The 15,320-nt window shown below is 35.2% G+C and overlaps 2 protein-coding genes across 2 annotated transcripts; one reads left to right on the top strand and one right to left on the bottom strand.

The window, feature by feature from the left end:
• The first annotated feature begins 68 nt into the window (after positions 1-68).
• LOC117122384 (actin-2-like) lies at positions 69-5,401 on the top strand. Its single transcript, XM_033267934.1, has 6 exons — positions 69-495; positions 1,433-1,579; positions 2,073-2,312; positions 2,753-2,999; positions 3,530-3,721; positions 4,234-5,401. The coding sequence occupies exons 2-6, from the start codon at positions 1,454-1,456 to the stop codon at positions 4,557-4,559; spliced, it is 1,131 nt and encodes a 376-aa protein (XP_033123825.1). The 5' UTR covers positions 69-495; positions 1,433-1,453; the 3' UTR covers positions 4,560-5,401.
• A 276-nt stretch (positions 5,402-5,677) lies between these two features.
• LOC117122369 (beta-1,3-galactosyltransferase 1-like) lies at positions 5,678-7,981 on the bottom strand. Its single transcript, XM_033267920.1, has one exon. It carries the CDS (start codon positions 7,979-7,981, stop codon positions 6,707-6,709), a length of 1,275 nt encoding a protein of 424 aa, XP_033123811.1. The 3' UTR covers positions 5,678-6,706.
• Between the last annotated feature and the right edge of the window lie 7,339 nt (positions 7,982-15,320).

Below are 15,320 nucleotides of genomic sequence, written 5' to 3' on the forward strand. Positions count from 1 at the left end.
CTCCGGAAACACGGCCTTGGCTTTTTTAGGGTTAAAGAACATGAATCATACACACAGTGCACCCTCCAAATACCCCTCTCTATTCGAGACCACTTTTTCAAAGAACAAAATAGCCTCAGTCCGATTTTCAACACAAGCTATAATCCTCTAATAGTAATTGGAGACCGAAACCTGAGACCACCCCAAATTTTCAGGTCCCAAAGTGGTTTTGGCCAAGTTTTCGGAATTGGCGACAGGGTCCAAAAGTTAAAATGATGCTGTACGCACACGTACACGTGGGTGGGCGTGTTCAGACTATCCAGGGTAGCGCTTGTGAGATACTTTTCGCCAATGAAAATGCTGATCAGGATCATTACCATATTTAGTATTAATTTTTATGATATTGCGCATTGCGTGTTTGTAAAAGAAAAGAGACGCGCATACGTATTTGAACATAATTCTGGCGGCAAGTGTCATTTTCTTCGCGATCTTTGTCACAACAAATAGCCTATAAAAGTAAGATTTTTTTTTATTTGTCTCAAGCAAAATTCACCATACAAATACAACAATCAGTATTGTTGTAATAATAGAGTATGATGAATAACTAGGCGTAGGCAAAAAAATTGGGGGTTCATCATAAAAAAAAAGTTTCATGCTAGGCGAGATTAGGCCTAGGCCTATGCTAGGCCTACTTGTATTGTCTTACAATACAACTGTCATTATTGTGATATCATCTTTATTAGACCTAGCCTAGGCCTAGGTGCCTTATCAATAATTTAAAAATAAAATATATTATATTTATACATTATATTTTTTCAATACTTTATTGTTGGTGATCTGTTAGGTGTTATTTATAATCGTTTATATTATTGCTTTTATGTATGCTTTAGGCCTAGGGCCTAGGCCTATGTAAAGATGTTTAGTATAGCCTATGACTCAGAGAGAGCCACTTGATAGTGGCATCCTCTCAGGTAATGCATATCTTGACTGTTCTCTTGCATTTTTTTAAACAGGCTATTGAATAAATTTAAAAAATCAGGAAGGAAGTTAAAAATAAAATGGGGATAAAAGAATCTGCCACTCTTTAATGTACTTTCCTGGCGAATCCTCTTCTATCTATAGAATCGTATTGTTGGAATGTAATGACTATGCTTAAATGGTCTGTTGAGACGTTTAAAATGTCTTGAGGGTCCGCGAATGCAAAAAGTCTAGACTCTAGCTTGAGAATAGACTGGAGACCAGAGTAGCGGCTTATTTTTTTCTTTCTCTAGGCCTTGTTTTGCTAACATTTAACATTGATAAGCTTAGTGAAATATACAATCTAGAACTTCAACTTTATCAACAAAACCCATAAAATTTATGACCCGTTTAAATGTGCAAGAAGGGTATAATCTAGGCATAGACACAACCTAAAAATTGCTAATTTTAGTCTTTCTATATACATTTTGGGTAGCATTTAACACCATTCCACAACATGTGCGATGAGGACATTGCTGCTTTGGTAATAGACAATGGATCGGGGATGTGCAAAGCTGGATTTGCCGGTGACGATGCTCCAAGGGCTGTGTTTCCTTCAATCGTTGGCAGACCACGACACCAGGTAAATTATATACTACTATTACTATTTACTATTAATACTACCATAATATTTCTAAAATATTTTTCCTTTGTATATTCATGTGTATTCTAGTAAAATTGTGTCTATAATTGGTTTGAATTATTATTAATTAGGAGGATTAAGATGTAATGATGACGTGGTTGACAACAACTTTAACAATAATGATGATGATGACAGTGACGATGATATCTTAATGATCGTTGATAATAAAAAGATAACAATGGTATTGATACTACAGTATATTCTAACTACAACTGTGTAGAAAATCTAAATATTTAAAATGTGTTGCAAATAGCTTATTAATATTATTATTCACTGTTATATTTATTTATAATTATTACACACATTAGTGTTTGTGTTACTCTTTTAAGATACTTATTAATATTATAATAATATTATTTATTACATTATCGTTAATTGCGTAGTTTTGTTGATATAGATCTAGTTACCAACAGCTTAAACTTTATGATTGCAGGGAGTAATGGTTGGGATGGGTCAAAAAGACAGCTATGTTGGTGATGAAGCTCAGAGTAAACGAGGTATTTTGACACTCAAGTACCCCATCGAACATGGCATAGTAACTAACTGGGATGACATGGAAAAAATTTGGCACCATACGTTCTACAATGAGCTAAGAGTTGCACCGGAGGAACACCCGGCATTGTTGACTGAGGCACCGCTCAATCCTAAAGCGAACAGAGAGAAAATGACTCAGGTACACTTCCGGGAACTCGGGTTCTGAGAAAATATATAATTCACCATATTATTTAATTTCGGCCTTTTATGCCTCTAATCTGACCATTAGTTCTTTTGATAACAGCAGGATTAATAACTGTTCCCTGATAACAGTAAGGGTTTCGATTATAATCAAATCCCATATTTTTTTGTAAATTAGATAGTTTTTATATCCATTATAGAATTTTCAAATAACAGAATGATTAAATAAGTTTGATAAAATGCCGAGTGAACTGAATCCTGTGATGAATTTCAAAAGAAGCAAGATGATATTCGTCTATAGATGGAGTGTTTTTCTCTACCATATCATTATGTATGTACTGTATATACAATTAATTGTACACATTTTTATTCAATATTATTTTTTGACTAGGCTTGGATAAAAACCTTTTGAATGAATATGTATTTATTATCTTTCAGATAATGTTTGAAACATTCAACAGCCCAGCAATGTACGTTGCCATTCAAGCGGTATTGTCTCTATATGCTTCAGGGAGGACTACAGGCATTGTGCTAGATTCAGGGGATGGCGTCACCCACACGGTACCAATATACGAAGGCTATGCTCTACCACATGCAATCATTAGATTGGATTTGGCTGGACGTGATTTGACAGACTACCTTATGAAGATACTCACAGAGAGGGGATACTCATTTACTACAACAGGTACCGTGTTTTAAATATAAATATATTGACATATGATATGGGAAGCCACAACTGGGTCGCAGTGCAGCATGTCCTGTGGGGTCCATCAGTAGAAGATCCTCTACTCTTTTTAAATAGTGCACCGAGTTCATTTTCATGCACACGGGACCAATGGCCATTCCATCTGGAGGATATGTGACGTACCATCTCCTATTCTAGCTATGTACAGTATGTTTAATTTTTATCCTCCACCTTGAACTACAAAATTAATATAATTACTACCATCATTAATAGCGCACACGGTAGCCTATCATAATACAACAGTGTATTTTTTAATGAAATCGTGAACAATACATTAAAAAGAGGAAATTTCGCCTGTAGAAGATACAGTTAAAATGTCTGAAAATAGAATTTAGTAAAAAAAAATTGGAATTTAGTAAATAAAATGGCTTCATTTCAGAGATAAGACAATTACTTTTAATAAAAGGATATAGTATTGTAAAGCTAGGAAAGCATTTTTAACAGGCCTAACTGGTCTTATTTGCCATCAGCTGAACGAGAAATAGTACGGGACATAAAAGAGAAGCTATGCTACGTGGCATTGGATTTTGAGCAAGAGATGGCCACTGCAGCTACTAGTTCACAACTAGAGAAAAGCTATGAACTCCCAGATGGACAAGTCATCACCATTGGCAATGAGAGATTCAGATGTTCTGAGACATTATTTCAGCCCTCTTTCATTGGTAGGTGTCGTACATGATTGCTTCTGATTATACAATAATTATAGTATACTGTCTGTCGAATATAAAAATATTTAAAGTAAAATTGCTTACTTTGTAAGAGAGTATGCAGTACGCCGTTATTTAAAATTTCAATTCAATTAATATCTATAGATAATTGGTTTTAATCAGTTTTTGTTGTAGTTCAACGTACATCTGAAACTCATATGAAACTGAATTGTTTAAATCTGTTTCTCACTGAAAGTTAATAATTTATCCTTTTAAATTTAATAGCAATTACTGTAGGTGTTATCTTTGAGGTTGTTTTGTGTATCTCTCTCTGTATTGTTGCTTCTGTGATCATTTTGTTTAACTTCTGCCATGACATTTGGCCCTAATTTGATTTTTTTCTCCAACATGAGCTCACCTTTTATGTTGTTTTAATTTTTGCATAAATTGTTTATCCCTTCCTACATTCCAAATTTCTCTAAATTCTTCCGGCCACCTTCCTACGATTCTAATTTGTCTTTGAAAAGGAATGGAGTCGAGTGGAATACACGAAACATCGTACAACAGTATAATGAAATGTGATGTTGATATCCGTAAAGATCTGTACGCGAACACAGTGCTGTCAGGTGGAAGCACGATGTTCCCTGGGATAGCTGATAGGATGCAGAAGGAGATCGCAGCATTGGCTCCGAGTACCATGAAGATCAAGATCATTGCTCCACCGGAGAGGAAGTATTCCGTTTGGATAGGAGGCTCAATCCTAGCCTCCCTCTCAACATTCCAACAGATGTGGATCAGTAAACAAGAGTACGATGAATCTGGTCCTAGCATTGTCCACCGCAAGTGTTTTTAAAATGCTCGACACCAATTCAGAATCTCGACACCGAAGTAGGCACGATTCGAATCTGGTCCTAGCATTCTTCATCACAAATATTTTTCAAATGCTCACTACCTAATTATAAGTAATAATGAATCTTTTATTGCAAAACACTAAATAATAGGCTTAAATATCTTAACGCCAATCTTAAAATTCGACGAACACTGAACAACCTAAAAATTTATAATGTTTACATAACTTGAATATAACTGCCTTTTTATTTGAGTTTTTGTGTGTGTGTTTCTGATTGTTATTGGTTAGCGAATTAATGATGTTTCAGCTTTGTAACATAGCTGAAGTTATCATTTGGTTTATATAATAAACTTTTAACATGACATGAACTAAATCTCGTAATTTGTAAGTGGTGAGAATAAATCAGTTACACTTATTCGGGTACCTATGCATGATTACAAAAATAACATGGTGTCATTTTGAAACTGCGCTTCTTTTTGCTCTTTATGATTGATTCAGAAATCATGTAATCCAAAACACTAAATGAACTACAGTAGTAGTACTAAAGTGGTCATCGCTGTCCCTTATAGAGCGTAGTCATCTGTGGTCGAGCCAGGATTTGCACGACGAGGGGTTCAAAGTACCCGAAGGGGGGATGTCCAAGACGGAAAAAAATGGGCATGGTCGGTCGTCGCTCAAATTCTCTCAAAAGTGTTCCAGAGGGGGCGCAGACCCCGAAAAATATGACAATTTAAGGGTTTTCAAAGGCTATCGATTTTGGAGTCTACTAATATGTAGAAAATACATTTTTTTTCTCCCCAACGACCCGACGAATTCTGGTTTTTATCTCCGACGGGGCCTTGATCCCCCTGCTCCCCTGCTGGCACCACCCCTGATAGTCATTCAGATTCCAGATTTAAGGTGTACAAAGCTAGGCACACGTGTCATTAAAATCGAGCCGTTGGGGGCAGTAGGCCTACAGTGTGTACTGGCTTAAAAGTGAATTGATTGATAATATCGCAATAGGACTAATGGGTGCATCCTGGCAGAATCTTGATAACACAAGCCTCAGAGTTTCACACATACCTACTACACTCAGTTCAAAAAACATTTAATTAACTTTCAAAAAATACGAAGCGAATATAGGAAGGCCTATATAAAGTAAACAAAATATGAACAAAATTATATTTCCAGAACATTAAAACTTGTTTCTAGTAATTAAAAAGTTAAGTCGAAACAATAAGAAATAAAACCAAAAATATGTATTTGCAATTATATAAAAGAATATACTGTAGTAAAAATTTTATTTTTTTCAGGATGCGTGTGTGTCCAACTCTCAAAAGAACTATGCTACTGGATCATTCACTAAAGACTAAAAATATCCCTTTAAAAGAATCAGAAATTAGACACGGCCGTCATTCTAAATTCAATCTGCAGGAGTTGCTTAACGTTTGTGTGTCAAGCAAGGATTGTAACCGATGGTGAAGTTAAAACTGTGCTGTTAGGCATACTATTAGATGGCTTTAAACTGTGTAGGGAACTTCACCCAATCCGGTCTTCCCAGTGTTATATTTTACTTCATATTATTGAATCTGAATACTGAAGAGAAACAAATTGAAATATTGACAGTGATTAAATAGACTGGAAATGAGCTTTGATAATAAACTATAACAAATGACCCAAATATCAAATCTCATCATATGATTACGTAAATCTCAATACATTGCAAGGATAGTTATATAGTAGATGAGATAAATGCAGCTATAGCAGAATAATTATAGCAGCGGACACGAAACGATTGTAAGACAGTTTAATATTTTACTAATAGGTCTACCGTACAGTAGATTGACAATAATCCATCAGGTATTTGACCAAGAACTTTATCTACAAAGCTGCATCATGTCATCCAGCTGCACAAGGAAAGCTAGTATTTCAGACTAAATTGATTTTTTCTTTTCTATGTTAAATATAGTAATTTGAAGGTTAAGGTTTATATGAATTGTGCACCTTGACGTTTACTCAATATAACGCTGTAAGCTTTTACGCACGCCATTCGAACGAAAATCTACGTCACGTGCGCCGCTTTACGAGAGCAGCGAGGGTCGATTATTATTAAAGTAGATTAATTATTTTATGGTATAGGGCCTATTATAATTTAACATGTGATAATGTTAATAATCTTCGGGGCATGTCAATGTTGTGTCTGTATAGTTACTCCACACTTTCATCAGCTGGTCTGCAATTTTAAACCCATGGACCGTCATAGACGAACGTAAGGCGCAGTGGTCACTTGGGCCGCCATGGTTTTTGAACTGGTCAATCATGGTTGGGCTCACATCGGTTTTCTTGGCCACTATTCCTTGAAACGCGTCATCAATCGGTAATAATGGTGTTTTTAGGGCAGCTCTATACATGGCAGGGATAACGTCCGTGGAGATAATATACCCACCACCGCTGCAAAACGGCGGGAAGTACTTTCCAGAATATACGTTTACTGGTATGAAATATTTGGACGTCGGCCTACGGATAGTCCTGGTTCTGTGCATGACCTGACCTAAATAAAATGGCCGAGGAATTAATCTCTGTTGTAGAAATTTGACAATACGTTCGAAATTAACGAACATATCGTCATCGCCTTTATATAGATATTGAGCATGGCTGCAGTACAATGTCATCCATTTGAGCCCAAGTGAGACCTTTAACGTAAGGTTGTGAAAAGATTCTATAAAGTTAGCCTGGATAATGTCATTAAATTCATACATTTCATTCACTAGGATTGTATTATACAATTGATTGTCCTTCTGTGTAACACCGGTTACAAATAAAACCCTTATATTAACATTGTCTATCTTTCGACTCGCACCCCAGGTGCGTCTAATTGCATTGCGTCGTTGGTGATTCCATGGTGACGTGCTAATGAGTGCTACCAAAAATGACTCTTCAGAATCGTTGTCAATGTCTGCGCATGCATCTTCATTTGAATGAATGAACTTTAAAGTCTTTCCAAAATACTCGTCGTTTGAAACTTTACTATGTAGCACTAAATCGAGATCTGGGTCGTCACACGTTTTCAGAAACGAAATACTGGATAAATTTTTCCAATGTATTCCATGGCTACTTACGGAGAACATTCCTGGGGTCGTTGCTAGATTTCTCAAGGCGCAGACATCAGCTATACTCGTTGAGAAAACCTTGTTATGTATTATTTTCATTCGTCCAGAATTATATTTGTGTAGAGTTACTGCTAAGAAGTGATCAATGCGTGGAATTAGGGAAGCGTTGGCGGCAGTTTCGAGCACCTGCAATATGGCTTGAGAAGAAAGAAGAAAACCAGCCTCTTTGGAGCACAATGGAGGAAGTGCGGCCTCTGAGTATGTATTATATGAAATGTAGTTAATGGAATCTTGTCTTCTCGTCACTTTTCTCTTTCTGTCTCTTATACACATCTAGATGTGTATAAGAGACAGGGCTATTTCCTTGATATTAGTAATGAATACACGTCCCATTGTCACCTGTCACACTATAAGCCTATGCCTAATGTTTGACTATCCAGTTCAGGCTGTCGCCTTTAGATCCTTGGGGCCCTTTTTGTCTCCATTGCGTCTTGTACCTGTAGGTGCTGTTTTTATCCTGTAATTTTCAATTACTAAATGGGAATGAAACTCATAAGAAGCCCAAACTCAGCGTACATACAGTGTAAATAATAATCTAGGAAATGTACTTCAAGGGTGGATTTGAAGACATGCCTTGCACTGGGTGTGTGGAAGGCTTAGGCCCTATACTGTAACATCAATGAATGCATTTCAGTGCACAACCTATTAAATGAAAAAAATTAACAACTTTTAGTGTACTCACCATTTTCAAAGTCGGAAGATTACCCTTGCATTTGGCTACATTTATCCAGCTAGATGCAGTATCAGGACCACACAAAATTAGGAATTCCGACCATGAAACAGGGAGTCGTCGTATACGCCAGACACACAAATATCAACCAAAAATCTTCTAAAACTCTGGGGTCGTCTTATACACGGGTCACCTTATAGGACATACGCGAGTATATACGGTATACTACTTATTACGTACCGGTAACCCCTGCGGAAGTTCGGGTTCCAGTCACATAATCAACGGTTGGTTGTAACAATAAACTCGCAAGACTGCTCGCGACTACTAGATTCTACAAGTGCGTGGTTGGTTGGGTTGTTTTGGTCGGAAAGGAGAAATTTTCTCTGTGAATTGATTCTCGAACGAGATAATGAAAGCTCTCTAATGACTCAAGCTACTGTATGACCGTTTTTATATTTTTGATAAAACCAATTTCTTCTAATTTTAAATACGTTTTCCCCTGAATTTATGATAATTCGTTATCACGCAAGTGCTAAATGCGTGACACATTTATGATCTCGCATTTGCTTCTGCAAAATGCGTGTATTATACAAAATGACTTTGGAAGGAGGGACTGTCCCGCACGATGCGTGACAGTTGGTAACTATGGCATAGATAACTGCCGGGCCCTAGGTAAAATTGGTAAAATGCGGCACCTGATCGGACCTAGACAGAGCCTTTAGTGGGGTCTACTCAGGCGAAACTCTTAATGCTCATACATTCTGAGATATTTTAAAACAGATACGACATTTCAGAAATATCTAAAAAATATTTTGTTTAAAAGATTCAAGAATATTGAGAACAAACTATGGTCAAGTTATATATATGTTATCGTTTAGGGCCTATTAGGCATTTCATGAATCTATGATACATTATAATATTGACAACATAGAATATGTATAGGTGGAATTTTGTCCAACCCGTCGTGAAATACCGGTACTCAGTGCGTGTGAAAACACTTGCAAAAATAGCACTTGCTGCTTACTTGGGCTCGAATTCAACCCTGGCCATCAGGTGCAAACGCGGTGGTCTAGAGGTACGATGCCAGGCTAGTGATCTGGAGAACTGGGTTCGAGTCCCACTGGAGAACGACTTTCACACGCACTGAGTATTCAGTAAATTTTCACGACAAGTTGAGCAAAATTACACATATAGGTCCCCCTAATTGATTCTCCTGACGCAAATCCAGGTATTGTCTATTCCAGCACGATAATAATAATTACCATTCAATAATTCAACACTCATCGACCTACTTGTAGTGAAGTGAATCTAAAATGTATTCGTGAAGTTATGATCTGAATTGTTTCAAATCGTACACCATAATAGTTGAACCAACTTTAAAATGCCACAAATACAAATGTGCGTGACGATATCTCATTTCTTTAGAAATGTGATTTCAAAAAGTACATTAGTGCATCACGCACTGATTATTCAATACATATTCACGACAGGTTGGACAAAATACATATAGGCCACCTAATCGATTCTCCTGACGCAAATCCAGGTATTGTCTATTCCATCACGATAATAACAATTACCATTCAATAATACAACAGTCATCGACCTACTTGTAGTGAAGTGAATCTAAAATGTATTCGTGAAGTTATGATGATCTGAATTGTTTAAAAACCTACACAATAATAGTTGAACCAACTTTAAAATACCACAAACACGTGCGTGACGATATTTTATTGCTTTAGAAATGTGATTTCAAAAAGCACACTAGTGCATCGTATGTAAGGGCTTGTTTTGTTGGGGTTTTTTTTAACTTGCAGCGTGTGGGAAATTGGTAATAGGTAAATTGTAATGAATATAATCAATATTATAGCCTCTGAAACCTAATATTATTGAAGGGTCCTTTAAAAGTTTAAATAGGATTTTTTAAAGTTATATTTTTAGATCATTAGACTAGATTAGACCTTTTGAACGAGCCCCCAATACTGCACTGCCCATACCTACGGCACTGGACCTGAGTATTATTAGTGGTTACATAACGTTTGCTATGCATCATGTGCTATAGAAGTGGAAGACCATATGTATTGGGAATGTACCTCTCTCTGGTACAATCAGTTTAAAAGTGTAAGGTATAGGATAGCGTGAATTTAAACATTTTCCTAATGGTAATGTTCAAAATAAGTGTCAAGGAAAGTAAGTATGATGTTGGAAAAAATGGTCAACATTTTATTTTGATTTCTCACCCTGACCTTCGCCTGGGCGAAGGTCTGGATCCGCATCTAGTTAGCATGAATTTTGTAAGCCAGGAACCAGTAGTATTTTGTTACGTTTCTTCACAGAGGGGGGGGGGGAACCCCCTGAACCCCCTGGATCCGCCACTGACTACCTATTGTTTGGTTTATTTACAAAGAACAGCTCATGGTAATAATGATAATTCATTGACATACACAACTTATATCAGTATCGTACAAATATCTTAATTAATACAAACTATATCTTAACAAAATTGATTCATGTATACATATATTATTGTAACTCACACCTATATGGTGCTGTACATCAAAGATAAATACAGTAAAGTAAAAGGAGAAAATTAAAAGACATTCACACAACAATCTTTTAAAAGATCACATCTTTCTCCATGCTCTTTTTGCTAAGGATTTGCAAACTTTGTAAATCAAAATTTTAATTTTGTTTATGAAATAAACAGCTTTTAATATGAGGTCACAATGGAAGTTGGTATCTCTTGGTGGATAATGTTTTATTCCACCACCCCCCACCCCACCTCCCTCCAGCACACACACGTAGTCTATGGCACTTTATTAGACAAAAATAATAAGAACCATATTAATCAATCTAATACGGGTCGTAAATTAAGTATTTCAATTTCCATAGGGACAAAATTACTAATATAGGCCTACACCTAATTTAGGCTAATCAACAAATTAAATAAAACCTACAGTGTATGAAATTTGTACTGACAATAAATTCGGCGTGAAGTGGCTTTACATTGTTACCATTAGCCACACTTTAAAGGGATCCATCTCTACCCAATTTGTAAAAAAGTGTACTGTGTATACAAAAACTTGTGTTTCTATGAAGTAATCTTTTTTTTAATTTTTTTTAATTTTTTACGCGTAATGCCACGGAGTAAACATAACAGGTTTTTTTTTTTTTCACGTCTCACTAAGTTACAATGTAAACATTTCCAACATAACTAATCTATTATATATTCCGTTTTAGTTATTAAGTTATTTTTCTTTTAAAAGAGCGCGCCAGTTATGCCAAAGTACTTTAAATTCGTTTTTCTTACAGTTGGTATCAAACATATACCTTTCCACTTTATAGAAATGTGTTATCTCAGTTAATGCATTCTTGAAGATAGGCATACAATTTTTAAACCATTTTATAAATATGGAATTTTAGGACCATTATTATGTTATTAAAAACATAATCTCTTTGTTCAAAGTTTCCCAAAAGGGACCAGTTTTTTACTCAGCACTAAATTTACTTTAAGGAATCATTTACCCAAGTCTGGAAACAGTTCCAGTAGATCTTAATAATATCACTGCAGTCCCAAAATAAATGTATAATCGACTCGTCAAATTTCTTACAAAACATGCAATGAGAATTGTCACCTTTACCCATTTTAACCATGAAGTAATCTTGGTTTACTCACAGACCCTAGGCTCTGTGGTTTACTCAATAATTGTTGAAGCGTTTTTTTTTTGTTTTTTTTTATCTTTTTAGTAGCTTTCCATTTTAAGCATTGTCGGACACGCATCAACTGAATTCAATTAAACCTTTTCTGATGCAAATATTGACCAACAGTCAGTTCTTTTGTGTACCATAAGCATACCGTCAAAGAATACATGGCAAAAATGGCCCCGAAAAACATTGCCTCTGAAAAAATGGCCCTGGAAAAAATGGACCTGGATGAAATGGCCCTGGTAAAAATGGACCTGGATGAAATGGTCCTGGTAAAAATGGGCCCAATGATAAAATTCAGTAATACAAATTGATTTTTCCTTTTTAATCTTCCAACTACAGTACATAAATTCTAAATAGCAAAAAGTAAATCAATATATCAACATAAATCGACGTTAGTACGGTAGACCATGTGTTTTTGAGAATAATTTATATCTTATTTCCATGTCAGTATGCGTCAGAAAAATATCATGGAGTGTTGTTTTGCCCTACCTGACGTGTTATCGTAAGCAATACTCGGGTGAATCACAAGTATTTGGGAAGCTGAGTATTAGGTATGATAACTCGTCAGGTAAGGCAAAACATCACTCCTGTGATCTAAATTTTGTTTATTTTGAAAATAATTATTCACCTTCATTGTTTATCAAAATTTTAGTTTATTTTTAGCAATAAAATCTAAATTTATTTGTTATAATAGAGTAAGTTAGAATATAATTTTAAGATCTAGAGTAGTAACATTATGTTAAGAGATGCTACTGTCAAATGTGTTTTAAAAAATCTTTTTAGCAAGAATTTACATAAATAAAATTAAAATATAATTATTAATAAAGATCTAATAATTTTTTTATTTTTAAAAATTTCTGCTTCAAAAGTTTTTAAAACTCATCACAGTAGCATCTCTTTGAAAATTAATTGATTTGTTTAAAAACACAATTTATTGTTTAACTTTTAGGCCTATTATTTAAGAAAACAAACAAATGATAAATTATTGATTAAAATTATTTATTAAAAAAACCCAAACAAATTGTTCAAATTACTGGATCTTATAATTTAATGTTGGAATTAAAAAAGAAAATACTGATTACTTATTCTTAAAAAATCTGTTAAAAATTTATTAATGTGATTATTAAGTTTCTATTTATTTATTTAGGATTTGTTTAAAATTAATTTATTAATTATAAAAAAACGATTTTACATTTTATTGAATTGAAACTTTGTACATCAATCTGTATCACAGTGTGTAAAAACAGGCATTATATCACAACTACAGTGTAAACCAAGCGTGTTTGTTAAATTTATTTTGTTTCTTGGAATTCATGTACAGTGTATGTACGGTACTTTCATGGGCTTCCAAATGGGCTTCTTTTCGTGGCTACTTCAATTTTGTAAACTAAAAAGGGGGCTTCAATTCGAGATCGACTTCTAGAATTGGGCTTCTATTCGAGGTTTTACGGTATTCATCTATATCAGGTTGCTACACCTGACAGGTGAGCAAAAGTTGTTAAGATAATTTGATAATGACGAAATGAAATCGGAGGATTTATATAAAAAAAAAACGACATAAAGCAGTTTTATTTAAAAAATTATAATACTTCAGAACAACATCAGAAACTTTCAGTAGGCTTATATACAAGGCCCACAGCACCAATGTAAGGTACCCTGGTTTAATTTATTAAATCTGTATTAACGAAGATAATTACAAGGAAATTGTCCTCCAATTTTATTTTTCTGAGTGTTGTGTCTGTTGTACGTGTTGTGTTGTACTTTTGTTGTTAATTGTTTTGAAAATATTGTTGTGGTGCTTGTGACTTTGTGTTTAACATGCAGCCTGAATTTTTCCCTAAACATTGGGACTTACATGCGCTTTTACAACCGCAAGCAAAAAGGCGCAATATCGGGCGCAATATAAATGCTCATACCAGTACCATCGGTCGCTTTAGCTTTGTAATATCGCTGACGTTATTATTTGGTTTATATAATATACTTTTAAAATGATATTTGAACTAAATCTCGTTATTAAGTGGTGAGAATAAATCAATTACACTTATTCGGGTACCTAAGCAAGTTTACAAAAATAACATGGAGTCCATTTTGAAACTGAGCTTCTTTGTGTTCTTTATGATTTGATTCAGAATGTAATCCAAAGACTCTAAATGAAACTACAGTAGTACAATTCTAAAGTAGTCATTACTGTTCCTTAAAGAGAATAGTCATTCAGATTCCAGATTAGAGTGCACAAAGCCGGGCACACACTGCGGTCTAGGTGAGCGCTCGGCTCGACTTGACGTAGTCTGCAGGCTAAAATCGAGCCGCCTCGCACGCACGCCTCGTTTGTGTTTTGCCCTTGGAATCGCGTCGGCCGACAAAAATAAGGAGCTTTCGATTTGTGCGAGTGGAGGTATTATTGAGAAGGAGATCACTCGGCAACAGATCCCTTTGACGCGACAAACCCATTTCTAATTTTAACAGATATTAATTAATAAATGATTAAGGATTATAATAAACTAAGTCATTTTAGGGTTAACGAGGGTTAACTATTCGAAAAATGAATTCAAAATCTGAGTATTTTTAGGTTTTACGCTGACTTAGCTTTATGGTCGAACCAGTCAATCTTTAGACAAAATTATAATGAACACAGTAGTAATTTTAACATAAATATTTTACGGAATCCGTTCCTGAAATATACAAATAATAACATACCAAAAGCCAGAAAAAATCTAATCAGGGGAACATTGTTCATTATAAAGATATTTAATGGGTTAAAATCAAACGTTATTGCACAACTGCAGCTCTGCTGGAAGCGTATAAATGCATGTCGTTGGCAAGTTGTTGCTAACGAAAAAATGTGAATTATAGGGTAATACGCCCGCGCGCGATCCAAAAGCGGGGAACACACATAGAGATATAATATAAGAATACTAGAGCGCTAACCGCAATGTATCCGATGTTCGAAATACGCAGAGCTGTGTGTGTGTACCATCCAAGATGGCTGTCAAAGATTTAGCCAATCAAATTTCGCCTAAGCACCATCGTTTGCAATTGCGCCCTCAATTTACTCAGAAAGTTCTGTACAGCCATGGGTACAGCTAGTTATCCGTTAGACTTGCCACAAGTCTCTTATTTTTTTAATTATTTTTCTCATTCTGGACAGCGCCACCAACGAGAAAGTTAATTTAGAGATAGACGGAATAAAAAAAAAAAAATCGAGTATGGGACGCCAATTAAATTAGGTATGGCGCG

Source organism: Anneissia japonica, unplaced genomic scaffold (assembly GCF_011630105.1).
Source record: "Anneissia japonica isolate Jap-2015-1 unplaced genomic scaffold, ASM1163010v1 scaffold288121_len269371_cov247, whole genome shotgun sequence".
NCBI classification, from domain to species: domain Eukaryota; kingdom Metazoa; phylum Echinodermata; class Crinoidea; order Comatulida; family Comatulidae; genus Anneissia; species Anneissia japonica.

Coding starts and splice junctions, on each gene's coding strand:
- LOC117122384 (XM_033267934.1), top strand. CDS start 1,454: ATGTGCGATGAGGACATTGCTGCTTTGGTAATAGACAATGGATCGGGG. Junction 1,580..2,072: donor TTGGCAGACCACGACACCAG/GTAAATTATATA, acceptor TTATGATTGCAG/GGAGTAATGGTTGGGATGGG. Junction 3,722..4,233: donor ATTTCAGCCCTCTTTCATTG/GTAGGTGTCGTA, acceptor GTCTTTGAAAAG/GAATGGAGTCGAGTGGAATA.
- LOC117122369 (XM_033267920.1), bottom strand. CDS start 7,981: ATGTGTATAAGAGACAGAAAGAGAAAAGTGACGAGAAGACAAGATTCC.